The sequence below is a fragment of the Amphibalanus amphitrite genome, unplaced genomic scaffold, assembly GCF_019059575.1.
Source record: "Amphibalanus amphitrite isolate SeventyFive unplaced genomic scaffold, NRLGWU_Aamphi_draft 000051F_arrow, whole genome shotgun sequence".
Lineage (NCBI taxonomy): Eukaryota > Metazoa > Arthropoda > Thecostraca > Balanomorpha > Balanidae > Amphibalanus > Amphibalanus amphitrite.
In genome coordinates this window covers 881852-907193 of record NW_024881547.1, presented here as the reverse complement: position 1 = coordinate 907193, position 25342 = coordinate 881852, and the positions used below count along the sequence as shown (strand labels likewise).

The window sequence follows — 25342 nt, the reverse complement described above, 5'->3', positions numbered from 1 at the left end:
CTTAGTCACCGTCCGGGTCACCGCGGGGTCATCACCGGGTCATCTGCGGGTCACCGTCGGTTTCACTGTCGCCAGAACGGCCGCGTGAAATCGCCGGGCTGCCGAGGGCCGCGGTGCCGGCCGCGCAGCGCCTCCTCCCCCGCTCACCTACCTGGGGCGGCAACCGGCGCGGCCGGCCGGCCAAACTAGGTCTCGGCGACGAGCGGCCGGCGCTCGACGCCGCGCGCGCCGCTCGTCGTGTCAGTCGCGAACGGAACGGAGCAGGGAGAGGTCCACCTCGGCACAGTCCGAGCTACCAACTCCCCGGCCAGACCCGATCGCGCCGGTGTTCGTGAGCGTGTACCTGGGCAGTGTGGCTCGGCGATTCGGCGACACTCAGTGGATTGAAACGGCGCAAAAGGTGATTGATTGGGGCGGTCGGACAGTGTGCGCGGAGGACGCAGAGACTGAGACAGTGAAGTGGGGTGATTGAATCCAGACGTGGGAGTGCACTGTTGGACTTTGTCAGTGCTGGTCTGGATCTCATCGCCTCTTGTGTGTTTTATAGTAGATGTGTCGTCACCTCTCATCCGTTTTAGCCGGTGTTTGGAATCGATAAACCAATTTTACACACAACATAAGACTGGAAGTCTTACTTACTGAAGCCGCTTTTACGAACCGATATCGCCGCATTTTGGTGATGATCTATCGAATAGTTTTTTGACAAGCAAACGATCAATTGAAATTATCAATATTTGAGATTGAGCCAAGTATACTCAATTCTTGTTCAGCGGTAGTGCAATAACATCGCTCAATTTGATGCGTTAGACAAATAATGTAACGAAAGATACCTTACTGAATTTTGATTTATGCTCAACTCATTCAATTGATATAGATACAAAGAAATGATCATTCAATTGATAAGCGAATAAGCTTTGCTACAGCACATCAGTGCACTTCTGAAAAAGTACTTAACTAAAACGTACTTAACTTAACACTTTCTGAGTCAGCCATCTGATAATAATCATAACACATCACGGCAAGTCAGCTTCTTCTGAACGTTGCATGACAGCCTTTCTCTCTTCCTCAGGCTCACACACTGCAAGGATGCTGCTCCGAAGATTACTCTTCGCCACCTTATTGATAGGGGTGAGTACCGAACCATTTTTAAATGCTGTTCTAAACATTACATACGCTAAAATCCTTTTTCAAACGTTTGACCGACATTCAAGCAGCTCTCTAAATCCACGTGCCATTGGCATTCCATCACAGTCGCATTAACCGACATCCCTCAAAGTTTTTATCTCTCACTCCGACCATATTGCGTTCCTCTGCATTCGCCAGCCTGCATGGCAATGCCGACCTGTTGTATTCCTGCACGTATTCGATCCCGTTTGTGTGTCTGTCTGCGCCGGCGTGTTTGTGTGTGCAGCTGTGGTCGGGCGGGCGGCCGCCGGCGGCTACCCACCGTCAGGCGATGTGGGTCAGTGGTGAGGAGCGCCTGCCGCCCCGGGCTGCCGCGCCGTCCGACACATCCTGGTTCCCCGCCACGGCCGGGACCGCCGGCAGCGACGAAATTCGACACAGCGCTCAACACCTGTCGGCCTAGACGCACAATAGAATGGTGTTTTTGGATATCGGGGTTAATATCGCTGTTTTTGGGGTGTTTGTCATACATAAGAAATAATTGCTAATGCTAGTTCGCAAAGCCTGATAAAATTGTTTTGAGGGAAGTTTTTACTATTCTTAATAATGATTAGAAAATGTTACCTCTAAAAAACGTCCCGCAAAATATTTCAGGTAAATCAACACATGCTTTACCAGAACGCTATCCCTTACGTGGTATTCTAAGCTGATCATTAGCATTCCATTAAATTTGCAAGCACATAGACAACTTAAATGTGTCGATCGTCCCACCCCTGCTGCGTAGACTCGCAGCCAGTCATCGGCTCTCGTCGGGTTCGGCGCTGCCCCCGACCGCGCGGCGTGGGACCGCGGGCAGCGCGGACCGCTAGCCCCGCTGACCCGGCCCGACCTAGCCGCGTGACGTCACACCGGCGTGACGTCACTGCGAGCTGTGAAACGCTTCTGAGCGGCCGCAGCCGACGGCTTTCGCCAGTCCAAAGCTCCGGTTTCAAAGCGGATACAGTTTGATGTATTGCCACGCTTTTAGAGTTTGCTAAATGCATAATTTGCACGACGATCTTTATTCATTGGAGAAAATAGTGAGGACGAATTGTAGTCTTCCTTTTTAGGATACATGTGTAGAGTGTGTCAAGCGTCATTTATGCATCCTTTCATACATGCTACAGGACTTAGTAGCATCGATATATACTCGAAATTTATTCACACCCAATTTGTAAAACATTGTCATTTCTTGCGGTTTTGACACTAAATAGCGACGGAGGGACAGTAATACAACGTCTTTAGCGCCGGGCACTTTGGTGGGATATTTTTACGGCCAGTGTCCCTGCTGTTTTATGGCGGCCCTCAGCTGCCGTTCGGGTAATGGGACGGGCGGTGGGCGAGGGTCACACGCAGAGCGTGCCCTTTGACCCTGGGCGGACGGCCACCTCTGACGGGCGGGCTGCCTAGTGCATACGGCACAGAGCCCTGGGATGAGGTGGGGTAGGATGTTTAGGATCGTAAGTTAGGCGACGCTACTAAAATAGCGGCCATGGTTGTAGGCGTCTTAAAAATAGCTGCAGAATGGGTTGTCTGGCCATTGCGTTATACAACCTCGAATGTTTTAGTTTCTTTGCATGATCGGTAATTTTAATTCAAATTAAGCTCTAGTGATGCTACTCAGGTTCTGCTTTGTTTCCCAAATTACACCCACTCCGAATTTTTAGAAACTGGAAAAATTTACAGTTGCATTTTCATGCAGACAAAACAATACGAAACTTGCCGTTTAGGCGGTTGGCTTAGCCTTATCTCGACTATTTACTTCATTCTTTTTACTAAAGCGTGCCGTCAAAAATGTTCTTCGTCTTGAATATTAATCGGGAGTTGTCTGCGCTGGTGACACACTTGTGAGCCGGCTCGGCTGGACGCCTGTCTTTAAACATTCATGAGCGCGCGCTCTTGGCCTCTTGCCTGGCTCTCGGTCAGGAGGCTGAGCCGTAATGGGATGCCTGGCGAACCGTTAGCGGCTGACACTCCCACTCCCTGTTAGCTTAGCATTTCAGACGGCTAATAGGCACCTCGGCTGTTTGTTTCTTTCCGACACCCAAAGGCCGGCACTATGGGGAGACCATGGGCGCTCGTATGGCACAACTCTACCCACTTTTCCGTGATTAATTGCGACCCTTAGGCATTGGAAAGGTTATATGATGAGCGAAGTTTCCATAGGAGGATAAAGCTATTCAATATGCTATAAATCGACGAAAATAGGGCTCGTCTTGGCGTTTAGGGTGCCGGTACTCACCGCCTTATCGTTCCGCTCGTTCGAGCTGGGTTCATTCGGATCCAGTAATAAGGCACGCGCCACCCTTCACCGCTCCATAAACCGTTCCGAGCGGGCTCTGTGCCGCCCTCCACTGGGGCCATCGCACTAGATTGTGGACTTCCTCTCTGTTTACAGTCGCGCCGGTAAACCCACCCGCTTGTTAGCTGGCTGACCGCTCGTATCGGACCCTGTGACAAGGGGCGTCCGGCGCCCTCAGTGGCTGTTATGCAGGCTATGTAGCCTACATGCCCAATGTAGGTCACTAGTCGAACTATCTGCCTCGCTGTGAGCGCCTGCCGGCGCGGCGGACCGCCCGGAGGCTACACGGCCTCTCATCCGAGCCGGCGCCCAGAACGTTTGAAATATTCGGTCATACATTGCTGCTTTATGGCCGGCGCGCCCGTTGTACGATGGTTCATGCCAGCGGTCGTCACGGGAAATGTCAGAAAGCGAGTCGGTTGGAACGCTGGACGGCCTGCAAAGCCGCCTCCCCAGAGACCCCCGGGGCTTTATTATCACTGGCCATCTCCAGGTCTGTGGGTCTCTAGGTTTCTAGCGAACGTTTATTGAGCTCTTACGTGCCGACCCATGCAGCTTTGAGAAAGTTTCTACCATATAAAGCAAGAAAATATCATTACCAAGTTGCCTGGCTTACCAGTTGCTTAGCAAGAACATCTTGCCCTAGGTTAGTTCCGAAATGTGGAGTCGACACCTCGTCGGCAGACATTCATGACGAGCTGGCGAAAACGGTCCGATCCTCTCATTCATTCTTCGTCACGCGAGTGTCTGTCTGGCCGCATATGATTAACATGGATTAGAGACGCGAGGCTGGGACGTCGGAACGGTACTGATCGTTTTTAGGCTCGAGACATGATGGATTCATGCAAACTGCCAGTCAGCCGGCGCGCCGAGCGTGGATCGTTTCACGCTTGTTGTCGGTGCATTTCATTGCTTAGGTATGTTCATTTTAGTGTCCCTCAAATCTCAATGACGACAAAAAAGGTACCTGCTTAGCTTTCATTCCTACGGGACTTCATTGAAATAATGGCCAGTTGTTACTTTTATTCAAAAGCCCTTATTGTGACACTTATTGTGACACTGTTCCGCCCTAGCGAATATTAACCCGCGACCGCCTGGGGGGGGTCGGATCCGACCCCCCCCCCCCTCCGTTTTTCTTGAATAACTCATGAACCGCCTGCGCTATCAACTTGAAACTTCGCATACCTTCTCCCCCATCAATTTGACGTCTCCTGTGCAATTTTTAAGAAAAAAAATCAAAAATTTCTGAGATATATCGATTTTAGTGATGTAACTACATGGCGTTTTCAGTCAAAAAATGGCAAATGTTTAAAAAATCGCCAAAAATCGAGGTTTTGAGCAAATTGCAAATTAAGGACAAGAAAAGACGCAGCTCAACGAGTTCTTTAAAATGGCTATCTCGGATTTTCCATAAAATGCGTTTTTCACCCCTAAAAATTCAAAAAACTATATTTTTGGAAAACAGCTAATAAAATCCAAAATTTTGAGAATTTCCAAAAAACCGGAATATATGTTATAGAGCTCTATTAGAACATTAGATGTCCCAAATTTCAACTTTCTATCTTGATTTTTGACCCCCAAATTGTAAAAAATAGCTCCAACATGCATAGGGCATGGTGACGTCATAAGCATTTTCGCGAATTAGAGGCACTTCTGAACATCGCATGTGAAAACAAATGGCACCACTAGATTCCTGGGACAAAGCTCGTCTAGAAAAGTGCATTTTTATGTCAAAAATAAAAAGTTGAAAAATTGACTTTTTTTCTTAGCCCTCGTTTAGTTATGTATGGTATAAACGATTTTTTATGCTTTCAATGCACACTTATCACCAGCACAGTGACTTGGGGTCACATATAACCATTACCATCGGATTTGGCGTGAAAAATAAGCCATAAAACATGTGTCGCACGCCCATGTAGCAGAAAGTGAAAACCGTGACCTTTCGTGACCTGACCTGACCTTGACCCGTACTTAGTATGACCCCTATACGCACATGGTACCTTCACTAGGTCTTTGAGGTCATTTGTGGTGAGTTTCGAGCAGCAGCTATCGATTCCGCTGTCCGTAAGCCTAATCATGCAAAACCCCTGAATTTGACCTTTGACCTGACCTTGACCCGAAAGTTGACCTCGATCTTAAAATCTTAAGAGTGCTTTGGGAAGGTCTCGTAGAGACCTTTCGAACGCCGCCTCGCGGGGCTCGATACGACCATTGGTTCTCGAGATAACAGGGGGGGGGGGTCGGATCCGACCCCCCCCCCCAGGCTGATGTGGGTACGGAAATAGCCCAGGCGGTGCCGGGTTAATTAGGACCACTTTTTCTATCTGCCTTTCTCTTCTCTCTACTTGGTTTTCTAATTTCTATGCTGCTCATTTCACCTATTAGAAATTCTGACTCTTAGAAAAGAAGTAAAGAAAATAAGTTTTCCCAACTCAAACGTCTAACCAGAGCATCATCGGCACCCCGAACCGCCCAAATTCTAGCTACCGCCAGAAACTTGCGGCACGTGGCACACGAACTAATCGCCCAAATTTCCGAGCCATTTCGAGCCACGGTAGCTGCGGGCTATCGATACCCAATTTGTACCGTCGGTCGCTGCCGGGCGCATCGTTCGCCATTCCGCGCTTTGATTGATGAAAACGGACCTAGAGATGAGGTTGACCCAGTTCCTTCGACCGGCCGTGTTCGGGAATTTCTCTTATGCGCGTGCCGGCGCAGAGAGGCCGGCAGCCCGCGGCGCTCATCTCAGCCTGGTGTCCGTCAGAGCCTCAGCGTGGCGGCGGCGCGGGTCGGCTCTGGCACGTGATGGTGTGAGCTAAATTGGCCGGCTTCCGCCGCGGATGACCGCTAGAATCTCGTGCCTGGGCGAGCTTACAGACAGCTTCGTGTGCTACCGGCATCATTACCTCACACAGATGGAACTAGCGTCCAACGGTATCCATGGTGATTCGTGCCAATTGACGATCCTCCGAACTAGGTGATGACTTAGAAGGCGGTCAGACGCATAAGCGAGAGACTGCAAGTCAGCATCCGAACATAACTCAGGAGACTGCGATGCGGAGTTGGAGTGTATCTGAATGGCAGTTCTGTGGCGTAATGGGCCTCCCAGGAGCCGTTACGCATTATTAGAGCACTAATGTCGGTAGTCACATCAATTAATGATATGAATCAGCTGTTAGTGAAATTCATGCACCCGGCTTTTCGTAAAGGGCTGAGCATTATAATGCACTTACAACTTCCATCGTATCTTGAAAGATCAAACGTTTTGCTGTCTCCGTTTAACTTCGCGATCAATGAAATGAATCGTTGTCATCCCGTTAGGACGTTACATCATGGAAACATGAACTCAAAAGCGTTCTAAGATCAGCTTCTCGAGTTTGAATTCAAAGCTTATCTTAAAGCCAATAACTTTGGAGCGTACCTGATAAAGATGTTATTCATTCATCCATAGACCTTTCAAAGTTCAGATATTTTATTGAGAAGAATGGGGAAACTTGAGGGGCTGCAATTCAGGAGTAGCTGATGGAAAATTGTTTCCGGGCTCGTGATGCCCTGGGATGGCAACAATGAGGCTGCGACTTGCGAGCATAAAACTACAATGCATGAAATGGACAATTACAGTGCAATTGTTATCATAGCGTGTGCACAATTAACACATGATACACCATAAAGGCTTCTAGTATAATTTCATGAGCTGCTTGACACCTGAAATGTCATGGGTATGTTTACTTTTGCACAAATTATGGCAATGGTAACAGTTCTGCCCATCAACACACTACTGAATGAACGTTGTGCACCAATGAGCAGTGCTCTTTTAGAGTCACATAACTTGATCAGTCATGGTCAGGCTACACGCTGTGCGTTTGCTGGTCATCGTCGACCTACCGTGATGCCCCGGGAAGTGCAGTGGCAATGGGCCACTTTCCCCAGCCCCGAACCGATCAAACTCCGCTGAGTTAACGATCGTGACGCAACTCAACTCTAATTGTAGACGGGGGGACTTCCGAGCGTCATGTATCCGATTTGTAAAGGGTGTTACCGACGTGCTGGCTCGCCCCATTGTCCCTGTCACGCTATATTGGCTTTCTCTGAAATCAGTCTATCCGGAATAATCACAGTCATCCAGTCGAGTATCACTAACCGTAAAAGAAACCAACAAACGCTGGAAGTGTGGAGGAGAAAGCCCCTGTATCTGAGCTGGTCCGTTCGTTCTCACCAATGTGGTCGGTAAAATTGCCCGAGTGGAGGAGCGGGCCCGCCTCTGCCGTCGCTTTTCCTTTCGTTGTCCGGTGCCGTGGCCCGCTCTCTCGCCAGCCGGCCCGCCGGCGCTTCAGGTCACGGTTGGCTGGCTCGGCTCTGTGCCGCCGTCACGGTCACGTCACGAGTCACGGGCAGCGTCACGGTCGGCGTCACGGTGGACGATTGTCGTTCGGACTGACCCGCAGCCACTCTGCCACTGCCCGAACCATGTCTATGAGTTGGGACGAATGTCTATCATCCCATCCGGTGCTGTCGATTTCGGAAGTCCATGAACGCCCACCTGGTCAGATGCTTCCACGAAGCCCGCTCCCGGCCGGTAGCGCATGGTCCGCATGCGCAAGACCGCTGTTCGTAGCTGTACCCGGGAAGAGAAAGTTCCGTCGGACGATGCTCGTCTTCTCTTCCGGAAATCGTCAGCCGTCAGCCCCTCTCCGGGTCTCGTGAGGCCGTTCGCGTTAGGTCACACATCTTTGAAGGACGTTGCTATGCCGCAACACTGATTCATGGTGGTAGTCTTCAATCCTCGGCGAATAAATGAAAGTATTGTCGCGGTAGCTACCCATCCGATCTAAAACAGCCATCTAACAACAAGTACCAGTGGTCAATCAAGTTCAAGTGTATCCGATATAAAAACAGCATACCGGACAGGTTTCGATTCGTTATGCAAGTAGTTAATTAATTGACATCCTTTATGTCAATGTAATTGGGGTATGAATGAGTTATGTTTTAGCGGTGTTTTATGACGATTAATTCAGCAAGCAATACAAAGAACATGGATACTTTTGACATAAGGTGATTAGCATTAGCCTGGCTAAGCAATTGGCACAAAAATAGCGTATAAAGCTCTATAAAAAACTTATTCCATATTCTTCATCACTAGTTTTTGCTTTGCGTCATTTCTACGTTCCACTTAAGCCACCTGCGCTCTATGACTGTCACATCTTATCGAAACCCGACACCCAAACCCGTCTGTGGAGGTGGGGGCAGGCGTAGATTTAGGTCGGGCGGTGGTGGGCGGCCCGCGCTCCTCTGGATCGGTTTTTAATTATCGGCCACTAAGACCGCCGTGGTGAGAGAGGTGGGGAGAGAGGGGCAGAGCAGTGGATATCCATGCATCCGGGGAGAGTGGGGCTGGGTAGAGACTGGAAAGAGAGAGGGGGAGAGAGCTGGTGAAGTCAGAGGAAGGGCGGGGCGAGAGTCTAAACAGGATTGACGGCGCATAAGGTGCTAACAGGATCTGGCCGGATGGAATTCAACTAACAAATGAAGGCGGCACAGAGGCACCGCAGGAGATACTGACTCTCATAACTATAAACTTTGTTTATTACGCAAACAGGGTAATGAGCTTTGGCAACAGATGGCTAAAATATCGATACTCTAAAAGGAAGTCTTTCACTGGCTCTCACTTCCAAATTGGTTTTATATTAATAGTTAATTGTTTCATTTCATAAATCTCCCTTATATGAGCGTCCGCGGGGAAAGCTGTTAGATCGATGGGATCCTATTTGTCTCTCAAATATGTGCGGACAGAGTGGTGTTCTGTTCTCGTTCCTCCATCAACTGCCGTCAGTGCCGCTCGCTGGCCCGGCTGACCTCTGACCCAGGTATCCAACGCGCTCAAAATGGGAGATGTAGTACGACAGAACCGACAGTGAGACAGAGCTTTAGAAAACGCCACGCGCACAGGGAAAGCAGCGGCGCCTCAAAGGTGCAATAATTGTATGCTCGGCTGAATATGCTGACCACAATACCTAACAGTTTTCAACCGGATAGCCACAGATTCTTGCATCCAGTTTGTCAGAATACATATTCAGACGTTCGTTAAAACTGAAGCAACATTGCGCCCATTCAAGCTGTTCCGACATATTTTCTACCTTACGTCTATTCCCAGAAGGCATAGCGTAACTAGAAAATAAGCAGTTAATAATCAAATCCAGTCAGACAAATAGTGAATTTTCTCGCCACTCTCGCTGCAGCTCCCATGGCACCAATTACCTCAGCGGCATTTCAGGCAATCTATTGAAACGTTCAAGCATCAATATCAAACTATTTACAATTTCTATTCAACACTTTCCCAGTTCATGTCATTGTCATTCTCACAACGTGGGTTCGAGTCCGACCAGTGCCCTAACTTTCTCTTTTTTCTTCTTTCGCAGTTGGTGGCATCCAATGCTGAGGAGACTCCTGAGGTGGTGAAGGCGGTGACGTCAGAGGACGAGCCGCAGGTCGCCGACAAGATCGACGTCGACGTGGATCAGATCGCTCTAGAATCTCGAATCGACGAGAGCACCGCCGACGGACCCACGCCCGTCCAGGTGCCCGCTCCCGAGGGCTTCCCCGACGCGGAGGAACGCAGCATCGAGCGCGACTCGGACATCGGACACGGTGGAGGACACGGCGGACACGGCGGAGGACATGGCGGACACAGCGCTCCGTCCTCCGGCTACGGCGCTCCCAAACCGTCTGGAGAGTACGGCCCTCCGCATCCTCCGAAGGGCGGCCCGCGCGGCCAGGGCCCGATCCCGGTGCCGTACCCCGTGCCTGTCCGGCCTGGAACTGTTGTCCTTCCCCACGCTCCGAGCGGCGGACACGGCGGCGGACACGGCGGACACGGCGGCGGACACGGACGTCCCATCGGCCACCCCAAGGGCATCGGCCGGCCGCTCCGCCCCAGGCCCCACTACGGACCCCCTCCCCACCGTCCCCGTCCCCGCCCCCGCCCCCAGTACAGGCCTCCCATCCGTCACCCCAAGCCCTCCTACGGACCCCCCAAGGCTACCTACGGACCCCCTAAGGCCACCTACGGACCTCCGCCCAAGCCGAAGCCCGCATACGGACCACCCAAGGCTACCTACGGACCCCCGCCGAAGCCCAAGCCCGCCTATGGGCCGCCGAAGGCTTCCTATGGACCTCCCCCTAAGCCCAGCGGCGAGTACGGTGCTCCCAAGGGCGGACACGGCGCTGGACACGGAGCCGGACACGGTAGCTCTGGCGGACACGGAGCCGGACACGGCAGCTCTGGCGGACACGCAGTCTCTGGAGGACATGGCGCCGGACATGGCGACTCGCACGCGGGAGGATCTGTCCACCAGTCATCGTACGTCGCGCCGGCTCCGGAGGTGACCTACTCCGAGCCCCAGGCCAGCCACGGAGACAGCCACGGCCACAGCAGCGGCGGCGGAGGTCACAGCAGCGGCGGACACAGCAGCGGAGGTCACAGCGGAGGAGGACAGAGCTACTCTGCCCCGGAACCGGTTTACAGCGCGCCCGCTCAGCCGGCCGAGGCGTACGAGGCTGCGCCGGCCAACCACGAGGTGTCGGGTGGTTATGGCGCTCCTGAGCCGGCTTCCATCAGCTACGAGGCACCCGTGCCGCAAGACTCGTACGAGGCTCCCGCTAAGCCACAGGCCCAGTACCAGGAGCCTCCTCAGGGCTACCAGCCGGCCCCGGCCGCGCCTGCTCAGGGATATGACTCTCCGCCTGCTGACGCCTGGGGATCTCCAGCCACCGACATGCCCAAGATCGTCTCGCTCGACGTGCAGTGTGACAAGTCACTGATGCGCGTCAACGTCCAGTTCGACAAGCCCTTCAACGGCATCATCTTCAGCAAGGGCCACTACAGCAACTACAACTGCGTGCACATGCAGCCCAACTCTGGCAGCGCTAACGCCCAGTTCGACATCAGCATCAACGCTTGCGGCACCACCGGAAACTCTGATGACGGCCAGTACGGCGGTTACGGCAAGGACTCCGGCTCGGGTACCTACTTCGAGAACACGATCATCATGCAGTACGACCCGCAGGTGCAGGAGGTCTGGGATCAGGCGCGCAAGCTGCGCTGCACCTGGCACAACCAGTACGAGAAGGCCGTCACCTTCCGACCCTTCCCTGTTGACATGCTGGACGTGGTGCGCGCCGACTTCGCCGGAGACAACGTGGGCTGCTGGATGCAGATCCAGGTCGGCAAGGGCCCGTGGGCGTCTGAGGTCAGCGGTCTGGTGAAGATCGGACAGACCATGACCATGGTTCTGGCCATCAAGGACGACGACAACAAGTTCGACATGCTGGTCCGCAACTGCGTCGCTCACGACGGCCACCGCGCACCGATTCAGCTGGTTGATCAGGCGGGCTGCATCACCAGGCCCAAGCTGATGTCCAAGTTCACCAAGATTAAGAACTTCGGCGCGTCGGCGTCTGTTCTCTCGTACGCTCACTTCCAGGCGTTCAAGTTCCCCGACTCGATGGAGGTGCACTTCCAGTGCACGGTCCAGATCTGCCGCTACCAGTGCCCGGAGCAGTGCGTCCAGGGCGGCGGAATTGCCCCCGGCATCGAGCCGCGGCCAGCCAACGCCTACGACGCCCCGCCTGCTGACGGTTACGACGGCTCCCGTAAGAAGCGTTCCACGCCCGAGGAGGCGCGCGACGTCGGCATCAACCGGGTCATCCAGGTGGTGTCTACGCGCGACCTGGCCTTCGCGCTGGAGAGCTCGGCCACCAACGATACCGAGACGGTCGTGTTCCCCGTGCGCAACGACTCGCACATGATCTGCATGTCGACGCCGGGCTTCGCGGCGACGCTGATCGTCCTGCTGGCGATCCTCATCATCTCGTGCCTGCTGTCGGCGTTCCTGTGCTTGCGGTACCGCACCTTCGGCGGCGACCGGTCTGTGCTCTCGGCAGCCTTCGAGAACCCCATCTTCCTGCACAAGAAGGGTCACTTCTAAGCGCCCTCAGGCATTACGGATGAGCTCATCAAGTCACAGGCGGAGCCGGTCGAGACTGCCGCCGCTGGTCGGCGAGATGGTGGCCCACCCTAGCTCACTGTCTGCTGACCTGGGTTCTCTTCTCGTCACGTGAAGAGGCTCCAAGTCAGGGTGGACAAGTGAGGAGATGGTCACTGGCGGCCGACCCGGCTTCGCCCCACCATCCACTGCCGTTGTTGATGGGTGTCCTCGCTGCGATGTCGCGGCGAGACTCGTTGACAGGGCTGCACCCTCACCCCCACCACCCCTCATCCCTCTCAAACGGGCCAGCTGACCCGGGTGGATTATAGGCAAACCGCAAAGGTCACCAGCTAAACTACGGACCAGGGGTACCCCCGCTAGACAGAGTACTGTAATATTTATAGACTTGTGACTTTAGACGACCTCAACACATACTTTCCACGCAGTTTGTCAGATTTTGATCTGGACTCACGTCTAAAATTTCCGTATGCTAGAGAATGAGTGTAGATGTTAGTTATACCCTGAGGATTCTAGTCCGAGGGAGTTGCCAAATAACCAGACGTTTCCCTCAACTGTAGGTATTTGTGCTGCTCAATTGCAGAAGCTCAACTCGCTTATCTATTTATTCTTGCTCAAGAGGGGACGTTGCTGGTGGCTGTGCGTTGGCATGACAACGCCGGTCGTTTCGTTATCCTGTTCTGCGGTGGAAGTTGGGTGGAAGGACTCACAAGGTGTTGTCGCTGTTAACTAGTTGTAAGGCCCAGTGCACAGGCACAGGAGATCGCGAGTGAGAGCGTGCTAGAGTTGCATTGCGTCTGAAAGGAGTACAAACTGCGTATCGCACTCGATACTGCACTAGCTGACAAGACAGCGGTCCGACCCTGGTCGGCTCTGGTGACCCCACCCGGGTCAGCTGGCCCTGCAGGGCCCCCTCCCCTCCCCTCCCCTCCCGTTCCCGATCCCTGCCCTGCCGCCGGCGTCTGGTCACTGCCATGTCCGTGACGTCACCAGATGACGGAGTCCCGGTGATGACGTCACTCCCGGCCCGGCCCGTGTCTGGCCCACTTTCTGCGGGTCAGACACGGGCCGTGCGGGGGCGGACGTCGGCCGTCTCCGACCAGAGACTGGCTGAACGGACCGTGACACTGACCGGTCGCCGGCAACACCGCTCCGTTCGTGGGGCAGTCGTCCCAGCGACTCTGTAAATACTTGTGATATATGCGTGTATGTATCCCTGTATTTCCAGGACATCTGTAGATAGCCCTTTATTTATTTTGTTGTTGTGTGACCCTGCGACGGCGGGATATACTGTAGCGGCAGTGAGTCGCGCCTGGCCGACCCGCGTCCTGAGGTTCCTCCCTCGTCGGATGTGGTGTCACGTCATTGTTGAGCGCTCGTGCGGCGCTGCCTCAATTGTTACTCTGTGTAAGAGAGTGTAAATTGGCCAGGAGTGTCTGATGGATGGATGGTGCGCGCGTTTTAGTGACGAGGAACGAGGTGTAAATGAATGAGCACTACTAATTTGTGTGTAACATGCTAGTGAGTGAATGAATAAAAGTAGTAAAAGAACTTGTCTGTATGGTGTTGAAGGTCAACCGACAAACTGGTTCATAATCAGATAAACACATGAACGTCGTACATAGTGCAAGGTACAACAACGTACATACATAGATCAAAGCATATCAAAGCGATGGACATGTCACACTCAGTTTTTTTTTTTGACAAATTATAAAATAAATTTCAATTAGAGGGAAATCAGACGGTTACTTGTCACAAGAGTCACACATAGTCAAAAAAGGTTTTCTGGCCACTATTTGAAAAGTTATGTATTTATTGCCACGCACACAGCACCACAGTCATAAAGCCGAACGAGGGACGATGCAACTTAGCTCCGAGATAAGGGGCTTGTATACATATTCATAACGCACATGAGATTGCGATGATGTGATTAAACTTCGAGATCACGGTCAAAACTCAAAGTCATGCTCAAAATTGACATTATACTTTGCATTTCTTCGTATATCTTGTATATGTTACAGGCAATGTGTGGAATCAGGCATTCTATAGAATGCCTAGGCATTCTATAGAATGCCTGACCGACCAGGCATTCTATAGAATCCCTAGGTATTCTATAGAATGCCTGACCCACCAGGGATTCTATAGAATCCCTAGGCATTCTATAGAATGCCTGATTTTCAGGCATTCTATAGAATGCCTAGGAAATACCTACATACACGAATCTTTCCAACACATTAGGTAGTGTAGGTATGCTGTATAATATTATGAGCACAGACCGATATGTAACATTATTATTTTCTGCCAGGCTACCTTGCGATCAGCTATTTATGTTCATTCAGTCAAATGTTCATTCAGTCATTCATGTTCATTCAGTCAAATTTTCCGGTCAGGTATCCAATCTAACCTTATTAGGTCAAATTGTATCAGGATAGTATTTATCTTAACGCTAGAAAGACGATGGTGGTTATGTCAATATCGGAAACGTCTTTGGTAAAAAATTACACAGAAAAAAAGTTTGACAAATCGTCCATTTTTATAGGTGTTTTCCTTCTAAGGAATTGATTTAAGGTCAAACTGGAGAAAACGGCTAGGAGCCAAAAATCGACAAAAATTGGCCTGACCTAAAATGGCTCAGCTATTTGTTTTAATCATGGCATCCTTTGGAACATTGCCAAAGAAGAACTGGAGTAAAATTTCATAATTTTGACGACATTTCGAATACCGCATGGCCCAGAAGTCAAGCTGGAAGGGGAGGTCGAACAACACCTAATCCGGCTCTTGTTACGGCCGGGCCACCGCCCGGACGTGGAAAAATGAGCCATTTATTCAGGTTATTCCTTGACATTACAGTGAAGGTTGAGCTGTCCATGTATATTGAAAGTCGTTACACGAAGTGCTTATGACGACATAAAATGTGACCTTTTGCTATATTCTTCGCCTTCATTTCTAACATCAGAACAAAGCCATCGTCATTCGCGCAATCACTTTCGATTCAAGCCTTACGGTCCACCCTCCCAGCCAACACCCAACACCCTTCTAATGCAGCTTCGTATCTGCAGCAGCATAATCCTCCGAGGGTAACCGTTTAAGCGACTGGTTGGCCTGTGGCTCTCCCGCGTGCCTTGCGCCGTGGCTCTCCTGTGCCAACGGGATTGGATCAGTTGCTGCTTGCGGCGCACCATTTGGTGGTCGGCAATCGGCATAGCCCAATTTCTCCCTCGCTTCCTCTCAACTCATTGCCCTGAAATGGTGTGAGGTGACGACCGGCCTAGGCCAACAAAGAAAATAAGGTAAACAAATAGCATTACTGCCACCGACCCCTAATTTTCGAAGTGTGTTTCGGACAATCAAAATACTTAGGCATTCTATAGAATGCCTGGGAGCTTAACCCGCGCCCTGGTGGGGTCTGTTTATAACGCGACCTGGTGGGGGGGGCTATTTTTTGCCCCCCCTCGTATCTCCGAAACTACTGGACGGATCCGCAAAATTCAAACGGCGTTCGAAAGGCCTGTCAAATTTGTCGAGGGAAACCAAGTTTCATTGACCTCGGGGTCACCGATGACGTCACAGGTCAGGTCAAAGATGACATGTTTCACCGTTCACGGGTCATCTAGGGAATGCGCTATAACACCGAATAAAACGCATCTTGTCGAGATTCAGCGATAGGGCGTCAGTTGCCTAGTAGATATGTTGCTATTAGAGGTCACTGACAATACCAGGTCAGGTCACAGGTCAGGTCACCAAGGGTCACAGGTCAGGTCACATGAGCCCAACTTTACTAAGGTTGTGTGATGCATGTTTTATGGCCAATTTTTCATTTCCAACTCAATGGCGTTGGTTATAAGACCATCACGGGTACGGTTTAGGTCACTTTCTGGTGAAGTTCAGGTCAAGGTCAGGTCAAGGTCAGGCCAAAAAAGGTCAAATTTTAAAGTTGATATTTTTGCATTAAATGGGTATTGATTCGATGCAGCTCATCACGGGGAGTCTAATGGTGGTCTTTGTTTTGCGCTACGGGGTCTAGAATTGCTAAAAATTGAGTTTGAAAATTTGACGTCATCAATTTTGAACAGTTTTTTCGCTGTAACTTCGCCAAAAAAGAGGTATCAATCTAAAATTTGGTATGTGGATGGAAGACGGTAAGGACTCTCACATATATTCCGGTTTTTGCGAAATTCAAAAAACTTTTTTGATCTTTCGATGATTATATCCAAAAAAATTATTTTTTGATTTTTGGGGGTCAAAATCCAAAAATTTAAAAATCTGAGATAGCAGTTTTGTAGCCCTGTCGATTCTACAGCTTTTATGTTCTTATCATTTTTCTGTATTTGCAAAGCTATAGGCCTGACAACTCTTCCCGCGAAACCCTTTTTTGGGTCGAAAACGGCAGAACATGACGTCACTCTGACGTCATTTCCGGCCAACCTATCATAGCCTTTGGAAAAATTTTGGTCACAATGTGTAAAATTGATGTCCGGGAGGGTACTGAAAGTTTGGTGACAATCGGCGCAACGGTTCTGGAGATATATCGAAAAGTCTAGAGGGGGGGGGGCAAAAAATAGCCCCCCCCCCACCAGGTCGCGGGTTAAGCCAGGCATTCTATAGAATGCCTAAGCAGTCAGGGATTCTATAGAATGCCTAGGGATTCTATAGAATGCCTGGTCGGTCAGGCATTCTATAGAATGCCTAGGCATTCTATAGAATGCCTGATTCCACACATTGCCTGTAACATATACACTAACTTGCAAAATGTCTTGCAATATTTTTAAGGTTATCAGGCACCTACTTGTAGGTCATGTTATGATACAATGCTGCCCCAGGGTCAAGGTCGGGAAAGAGTACCTTTGTTAGAGGTTATTTCAATCATTCAAGTATTTTTGTCAAGCCATAATAAATCAGCTGTTTTTGCTATCTTCATGCTCTAACTGGATGCTTTATAAAGGGGAGGGGTCCAGCGGACCACCTTGCCGTTTGACCCCTGATCAAGCTAGAGCTTCGCGGTAAGAAACGAACGTGCTGTCCGTGACGAGAGGAGGCTGATGATACCCAATTTTAAGTTCCTAGATTATTGGTTGACTTTCCAGGTCAGGTCAATGACCCAAAACCCAATGAGCCGAACACATGTAAGGCGTTTTCAGCGCTCTAGCACGCCTCTATCAGAAGTTATAAGCGAAAAACTGTTGGATTCTGTTCGTGACCTGAGATGACCTCGGGGACATAACGAGGGGTCGCAGTTGCCATTTTCCGGTTCAGTGTGTCAATTGTACCTACATCTCGGTGTTTGAGAGTGTCTAGAATAGCGTTCGTGCAAAACAGACGCTTTTCAATTTTCTCCCATTGACTTATAATGGAGAGGCCGCAAAATTGACCCTGACCTTAGGTCACCGATATAAAAATTCCGAGATATACATTTAATAGATAATGTTGCTCTAATCAACTGCTGAAAATTTCAAGGTAATCGATCAATCGGTGTAGCTATGACGAGCATTCTTATTTTTTCTGAGGTAAGATCACTTGGCGTGACCTAGTGGCCTGACCTAAGGCGACCTGGGTTTGAAATTTGTACAATATGTGCGGAAAAGATGCACAAACAGGTGTGCCAAAAACGGCGGCGCTCCGCGCCGCCGTTTTTGAGATATCTGCGAAAAACCGCAGGGAGGGGGTGTTCACTGTTCAAACACCCCCGGCCCGGCGAGTGATATGTAGTGTTACTGTTATGCGTACTGTTGTAGTCTCCATACCGAGGTGTTTCTATTGTGTGTGCTGAATGTCTTCGTATGATAGTGTTGCTGTTATGTGTACTGTTGCAGTCTCCATACCGTGCAGTGGTGCTACTGTTGTGTGTACTATTGCAGTCTCTAGACAATGGAGCTACTGTTGTGTGGATTATTGCAGTCTCCATCCCGTGGTGCTAACTTTGTGTGCAGTCTTCGGACGATGGCGCTACTATTGCGTATATCGGTGGCCGGTGCAGTCTTCGTATGATGGTGCTACTGTTATGTGTACATACTGTTGCAGCCTCCATACCGTGCAGCGGTGCTACTGTTACGTGTACTGTTGCAGTCTCCGTACGACGGTGTTACTGCTGTGTGAACCGTAAGTCTCCGCATGCCGCGCAACAGTGTTACTGTTATGTATATTGTATACTGCTGCAGTCTTTATCCTGTGGTGTTACTGCTGTGTGTTCTGTAACAGTATCCATATTTAACAACTACCGCAGTCATGCGTGGGATATTGTTTCATAGCATGAACTGCTTTTTGCTCTTCATGTGGCTGGTAAAGCTTATATCGTTTTTTTCCGGGTGGCCCAGAAAAAACGTTCCGAACTTTGGAGGCCTATATATCAAATCCGAGTGCAAATAACGAGCCAAAATTTCCATCAAGTTTGCGTCATTTCTTTGCGCATTGGTATGCCAAATTATAACACTATACCATCATTTTCAAGCTGGCAATCTTGAGTTGAATTAAGCAAGACGTTTTTGCATTTTTTGCTGATGTCAAACGATAGTGATGATTGGGTTAGACGTCCAATGTTGTAAAAAAGAGTAAAAATAGAGCACGTGAATGAAACCAACACGTATGTTCTTACTGTAAATATTTTTGTCTCACTTATGTGCCAAATATTCAAATACTGAGCCAAAATGGTGCTCATGGATGCCATTCGTTTCAACACCAAATCATGTTTCGAACAGGAGTGGCACGGTGCATGGATTACTGCTGATTATCCTCCTGTCAGTAGATCAAACAATGAAACGACCGGATAAGGAAAACAAACTAAAGCAGACCGGTTCCTATGCCAGAAAACCATAGAAAAGCTTATGAAAAACAACATTGCCAGCAGATGACAAAAAAAAAAAAAAAACTGGTTGAAAAGCTACCTTTTCTCAGGAATGTCAGCCAGGAAAGCATTTGAGCCACAAGATGGTTAGAAAACTGGAAACTTCTTCCGATGCCGCTGTCACAGAGCCATCGTCGTTGCCAGAGGGAATGTGTCATCCTGAGACCCGAACCATCAATGGGACTAGCTGCCAGTAGAAGTCATGGCTCTAGGCTGCGGTGCCGCGGGGTGAAAGTGACCCGTTCACTCACATTATTTAGTAAACATCGGAGCAAAAAGTACTTTTTACATGGCATGCTTGAAACATGAACCGTTTAAAAAGTAATTTACCGAACACCATGAAAATCACACCATTTACTCGAATGTGTGCCGCATTGACTAGGTATTCGAAGTTTCAATGTTGTATCTTTATCACTTTTTGAGAAATATTGATTTAAAGTTGGGAACGTTTTTTCTGGGCCACCCGGTATATTACTTTGCGGAAAGTAAATATAGTTAGCCGTGACATTTTTTCTCCTGGTAAAACCGACCTCCTGACCACCTAACCGGCCGACTGTTAACTTCGCAATTCCACTTCCCGGGTCTCGCTTCCCGGGTCTCGTAATGCCGCCGTGCGCGCAGATTCTTTGTTCAGTGACATTCTTCAACTTTTGATGGCTCTGCATGACTACCTGGACTTTGATCTTACCTTAACCCGCGCCCTGCTGGGGGGGTGTTTGAACACCCCCCCTGTGGTTTTTCGCGAATATCTCAAAAACGGCGGCGCGGAGCGCCGCCGTTTTTGGTACACCTTATCATACATCAATTCTACACATGTTGTGAAAATTTCAGACCAAGGTCATTCAAGGTCAGGTCACCAGGTCACTCGAAGTGACCTCACCTCATAAAAAGTTTCAATGTCTGTCATAGCTACACCGAGTGACCGATCGCTTTGAAACTTTCAGAGATTGCTAAGAGTAACAGCATGTACAAAATGTATATCTCAGAATTTTGATATCGATGACCTAAGGTCAGGTCAATTTTGCGACCTCACCATTATAAGTCAATGGGAGAAAATTGAAATGCGCCTCTTTTGGACGAAAGACATTATAAACACTCCCAAACACTGAATTACAAGTGGTTTAGACACACTGAACATGAAAATGGTGTCTGTGACCCCTGTTTATGCCCTGAGGTCATCTTAGGTCACGAATGGTATCTAACAGTTTTTCGCAAATAACTTTTGATAGAGACATGCTAGAGCGATGAAAACGCCTTAGATGTGTTCAGCTCTACGATACGGATCGATTAATATGCAACATGACCCTTTCCGGTCAGGTCATGACCTTGACCTGAGGTCAAATTTTCAAGTTGACCTTTCAAGGTCAAGTTATAGTTCATTCGATGCGTCTTGACGAGAGGAACACGATGCCGGTAAAAGTAAGCTCGTACAATGCTTGGGTCAAAAGTTATTGCAGAAAAACTGTTTCCGAAAAAATCGGCTATTTTTGCAGTTTTTGCCCCCTGCAGGCAAAACCGTTGACGTTAGGTCAAATCTGAGAAAATTACTCAGAAAGGGCGTTAATAGGGCTATCGAATGCGCTTTTCCGCGGTGCTGTAGCTCTATTGGTTCCCGAGTTATGCGTTGGCTTCTTGGAAATTTTCGACATTCGACCTGGAAATCGGCGAAATTTTGCCTTCAGTGACCTCTGGTGACCTGACCTTTGACCTGACCAAAAAATTGACCGAAGTGATTTCCTCATTATTTTTGACGCTCTTTCGAACGCCGCCTTCCGCGTATCGCTACGTGGCCCAGGAGCCGAGTTAGAAGGGGGTGTTCAAACACCCCCCCCCCCCCAGCAGGGCGTGGAAATCCAGGACCCCCAGCCGGGCGCGGGTTAACCCGCGCATGACGGGGGGGGGGGGGGCTCTACAGAGCCTCCCTCCCGTTTTTCGGCCATATCTTCAAAACCATTTGACTGATCAACACGAAACTTGCGGTACCCTCAGCGGCATCAATTTGACACCTTATGAAAATTTCACTTTCTATAGCTACCATAGTTTGACCGGAAATGACATCAGAAAGACGTCATGTCGGCCGATTTTGATGCAAAATATGGAATTACGGCAAACGCTCTCAAGAGCTTAGTTTTAAAGGTGCACTCCAGCGATTCAAAGAAATTGGATCTATAGATCCAATTTCTTTGAATCGCTGGACTACAAATACACGTAGCTATCAAACTGCTATCTCGAATTTTCGATATTTTTGAAAAATTTTGAAAATTTCGAAAATTTGTTTTTACAATTACAAACTATTTTTTTTATTTTTTCGCAACAGCCGGAATATATGTGATAGAACACACACTGGTGAACTACTCTCGCAAGTTTTAGCCTAATATCTTAAAAAATAGCCAAGTTATTTGCAATATTGTCAAATTTCTACAATTATATACTTTTCAAAATCATTTTTGAGTACGTTTTTGACATCGCACAGCAATATAAGTGGCACCGTTGTGTTTCTGAGCTCAAACTGCATCTGATAGGCACCTTTTTTGTTGAAAAAGCTCATTTTCAAAATTTTACCTTTTCTGACCTGAAAGTGACCTGACCTCCGATAAATTCAGCTGATTATAACCTCAAATGACACAGAAGACATTATTTTTTAAATCTACGAGTAAAATGAAACGCAAAACATGCGACACGTGATCGATACATAATATACAATTTTCGTGACCTAGGATGACCTGGCCTTGACCTGAAAAATTCGAAGTAAAAGTTTGGTACCCTCAGGGTATCTAAGGCATATATCAAGGAGTGCGTAAGCCAAACATGAGCCTGATCAGACTTGTCAGCCCGCGGTCAGAGCCTAAATTGTGAACAAGCAAAAATGCTGATAATCTTTACTTTGACCTGACCTGTGACGTCATCGGTGACCTCGAGGTCAATGAAATAAGGTTCCGCTCGACAACTTTTTCCAGGGCTATCAGACGCCGTTTGAATTTTGACGATCGGCTGAGTAGTTTCGGAGATAGGACGGGGGTTCTTGAGAGCCCCCCCCCCCCTCCCTCCCAGTCACTCGCGTTATGGAAAATACCCCAGTCGTGTGCAGGGTAAAGTTGAATGGTTTGCTGTACCTCGTCTTCCAATAAATAAGGCATATTTGCTTCAAATCATGTGTTTTGTGAATTTCCTCACTTTTAAAACGATCTAAAATCCCGTATAAAGGCAGTAGGTACAGGTCTCGCGGGTTTTAGCGGTAGGTTTTGCACCTACCGCAGGCAAGAGGCAATCAATTTACACTAAAAAAGAAAGTACACTAAAAAAGAAAATTTAGTGTACTTCGGGCTATATCTTCGTCGTCTTATGCTTTTAAGTGCTGAAGATGCGATCGACTTGTTGGGTACCTAACAAGCCGGCCATGATCGTGTAAAATGGCTTCATCGTAGATCGATTAGTTTCTGAGATATAACCGGAAATGTAAAAGTGCAAAACCTACCGCTTAATCTCGCGAGACCTGTACAAACGATATTTCACAAGCAAATCTTTTGCAACAAAGTTTGATCAGCCAATGCCAAACTCATGCTGCTAGAGGTCCACGAAGGATCATGCCGGTAGCTTCAACAACTCTGAAATTTAAGGACACCCTGGAAGGGTCAGAAAGTGACCCACAGAGGGACGTATAAGAAGGTCCATCCATTACCCAGCCGGGGTCGGGATGAAAATGCAAATAGAAGCCCAACACTAATACAGTCTCAGTTTGAATGTGCCATCATGTACCAAATGTACCATCTGCTGTACCTATGCTCGCGAAGGCCAACAGAATGAGTCTGGGAGAGGAGAGCGGGTCGATCTGACCTTCCGTGACGTCACGGAGGACGTTCGACTCTGTCCAACTGGGACGGTCAACCTGATGACGGTGGTCTTTTCCACTACATTGGTGATCCTAGTCGACAACTATGACCGAAGGTAATCATATTTCCAGTATCATCTGATCGTGATTTGAATATGCGTTCGACCATGGTTCCGCGGGAAAAGCGGGGTGTGAAGTGCGTCCGTACGCGTGCGTACGCACCTCACTGCTCCCGCCACCCGCCGCGTTCATTCAGACGCGAGTCGACGCTGCCGCCGCCTGGCGGCCGAGCGGCCAACTACAGGGCGTTGACTCCATCCTACTGACCTGGTGAGAGCGCATTCTTCCGCGTTGTGGGCCGCGCCGGCGGGCAGCCGCATACCTGCTGAGCAGGAGACGGACAGGTGCGCCGGATCGGCCGACCGGACTGCGATACTAGCGCTACGGCGGGAGAACAGTGAACCAATACTTCATCGTCTCCTCGGCAGGTGTCAGCCTGGTCTCTGTCCTGGACCGTCCGGTGCCATTCGGCATTGAGGTCGAGCGATAGCGATATGATGGTCTGGCGGAACAAATAACGCCGCCCAGTTCTCACCGAATGACCACCACATCTCACTATCAGCCATCCGGTCAACCACACCCGGATGCGGGCGTGGCCTGCGCTCCCCTCTCCACATCTCTCACGCGCCCGCAGAGAGGTCATTTCACGCGTCTCTCTTCTAATCAGCTCCCCACGCCGGGGCAGCGCGTGGCGGCCATCGCGTCTGATGTGCGTGCCTCCGCAGAGGCGCCACCGCGTGTGTAATTGACCTGGCCGAGAGGCGGGCCGGCGCGGCAGCGCATCGCCTCCTCCGCCGGACCTCAGTGACGTCACGCCGCCCCCGGGCCTGGCCGGACACGCGCTGCCGAAACAGGTCAGTTGGCGACGTCCCGGCGTGGGCACACGATGATTGGCGGCGTCACTTCCTGCGCTCGGCGATCGGTCAGAGTGGCCGGCGCCGTTAAACAACTAACCGCAGGGAGTTTGAACGTCCGGTGTGGACACTGGACAGGTCACAGGTGGTATTGGTGACGTGGAATTCATTTACACTTTCTGCTTGTTCTGAACCAACTCCGCACCAACAGTTTCGGTTTTAGCTCCTCAGAGAGCTCTCACGCATAGGCGTAGGAACAGGGGGGGCCAGGTGGGCAAGTGCCCACCCACTTTTCGAGGTGGGGGGGCCAACCATGTGTTTTGGCCCACCCACTTTTTACTCGAGGCCCCTCGTCTCGATTTGAGAGGACGTCGTCACCTTCCAGAATAAACAAACTCGGTAAAAATAAGTTCCACGAATCCCCACGCACGGACTCCAAGGGGCCGTGATGGATCCAAGGAGGCCCTCTGTTCATACTTGTCAGTCGAAACCCCTGAGACTGATGGCCTGAGAGGCCCTAGTGGATCTGAGGAGGCCCCAATATCCACACTGGTCTGGGGAGGCCCTTGACACTAGCGGTCTGGGAGGCCCCTCTATCCACACTAGTCAGAATAGGCCCCTGACACTGGCGGTCTAGCCGAGGCCCCCTACCCTCACTAGTCAGAGGAGGCCCCTCTATCCTCAATAGTCAGAAGAGGCCCCTGAGACTGATGGTCTGGGAGGCCTATCCATGTACCTACACTGTAGTCAGAGGAGGCCCCTGAGCCTGCTGACCTGAGAGGCCCTTATAATCACACCAGGCAGAAGAGGCCCATGAGACTGTTGGACTGAGAGGCCCTTCTATTCATACTGGCCACAGGAGACCCCCAAAACTTTCGGTCTGGGAGGTCCCTCAATCCGGCACCAGTCAGAAGTGTCCCCTGAGACTGATGGCCTGGGAAGCCCTTATATCCACACTAGGCAGAGGAGGCCCCTGAGACTGATGGTATGAGAGGCCCTCATATTCACACCAGTCAGAAGAGGCCCCCGAGGCTGATGGCTGTGAGGCCCTTCTGTTCATATAACTGGCCACTGGAGGCCCCTGAAACCGGTGGTCTGGGAGGGCCCTCTATCCACAATAGTCAGAAGAGGCCCCTGAGACCGATGGTCTGAGAGGCTCTTATATTCATACTGGCCACAAGAGGCCCCTGTGACTGATAGTCAGAGAGGTCCACTCCTAATGGATCTGAGAGGGCCCTCTATCCACATTTACACTTTTCTAGGGAGGCCCCGAGACTGATGGTCTGAGAGGCC

The 25342-nt window shown here is 50.0% G+C and overlaps 1 protein-coding gene across 1 annotated transcript; it reads left to right on the top strand.

Moving 5' to 3' along the window:
- Positions 1 to 208: 208 nt before the first annotated feature.
- Positions 209 to 14019, top strand: LOC122377818 (collagen alpha-1(X) chain-like). Its single transcript, XM_043358263.1, has 3 exons — positions 209 to 400; positions 1070 to 1128; positions 9883 to 14019. Exons 2-3 carry the CDS (start codon positions 1087 to 1089, stop codon positions 12448 to 12450), a joined length of 2610 nt encoding a protein of 869 aa, XP_043214198.1. The 5' UTR covers positions 209 to 400; positions 1070 to 1086; the 3' UTR covers positions 12451 to 14019.
- Positions 14020 to 25342: the final 11323 nt, after the last annotated feature.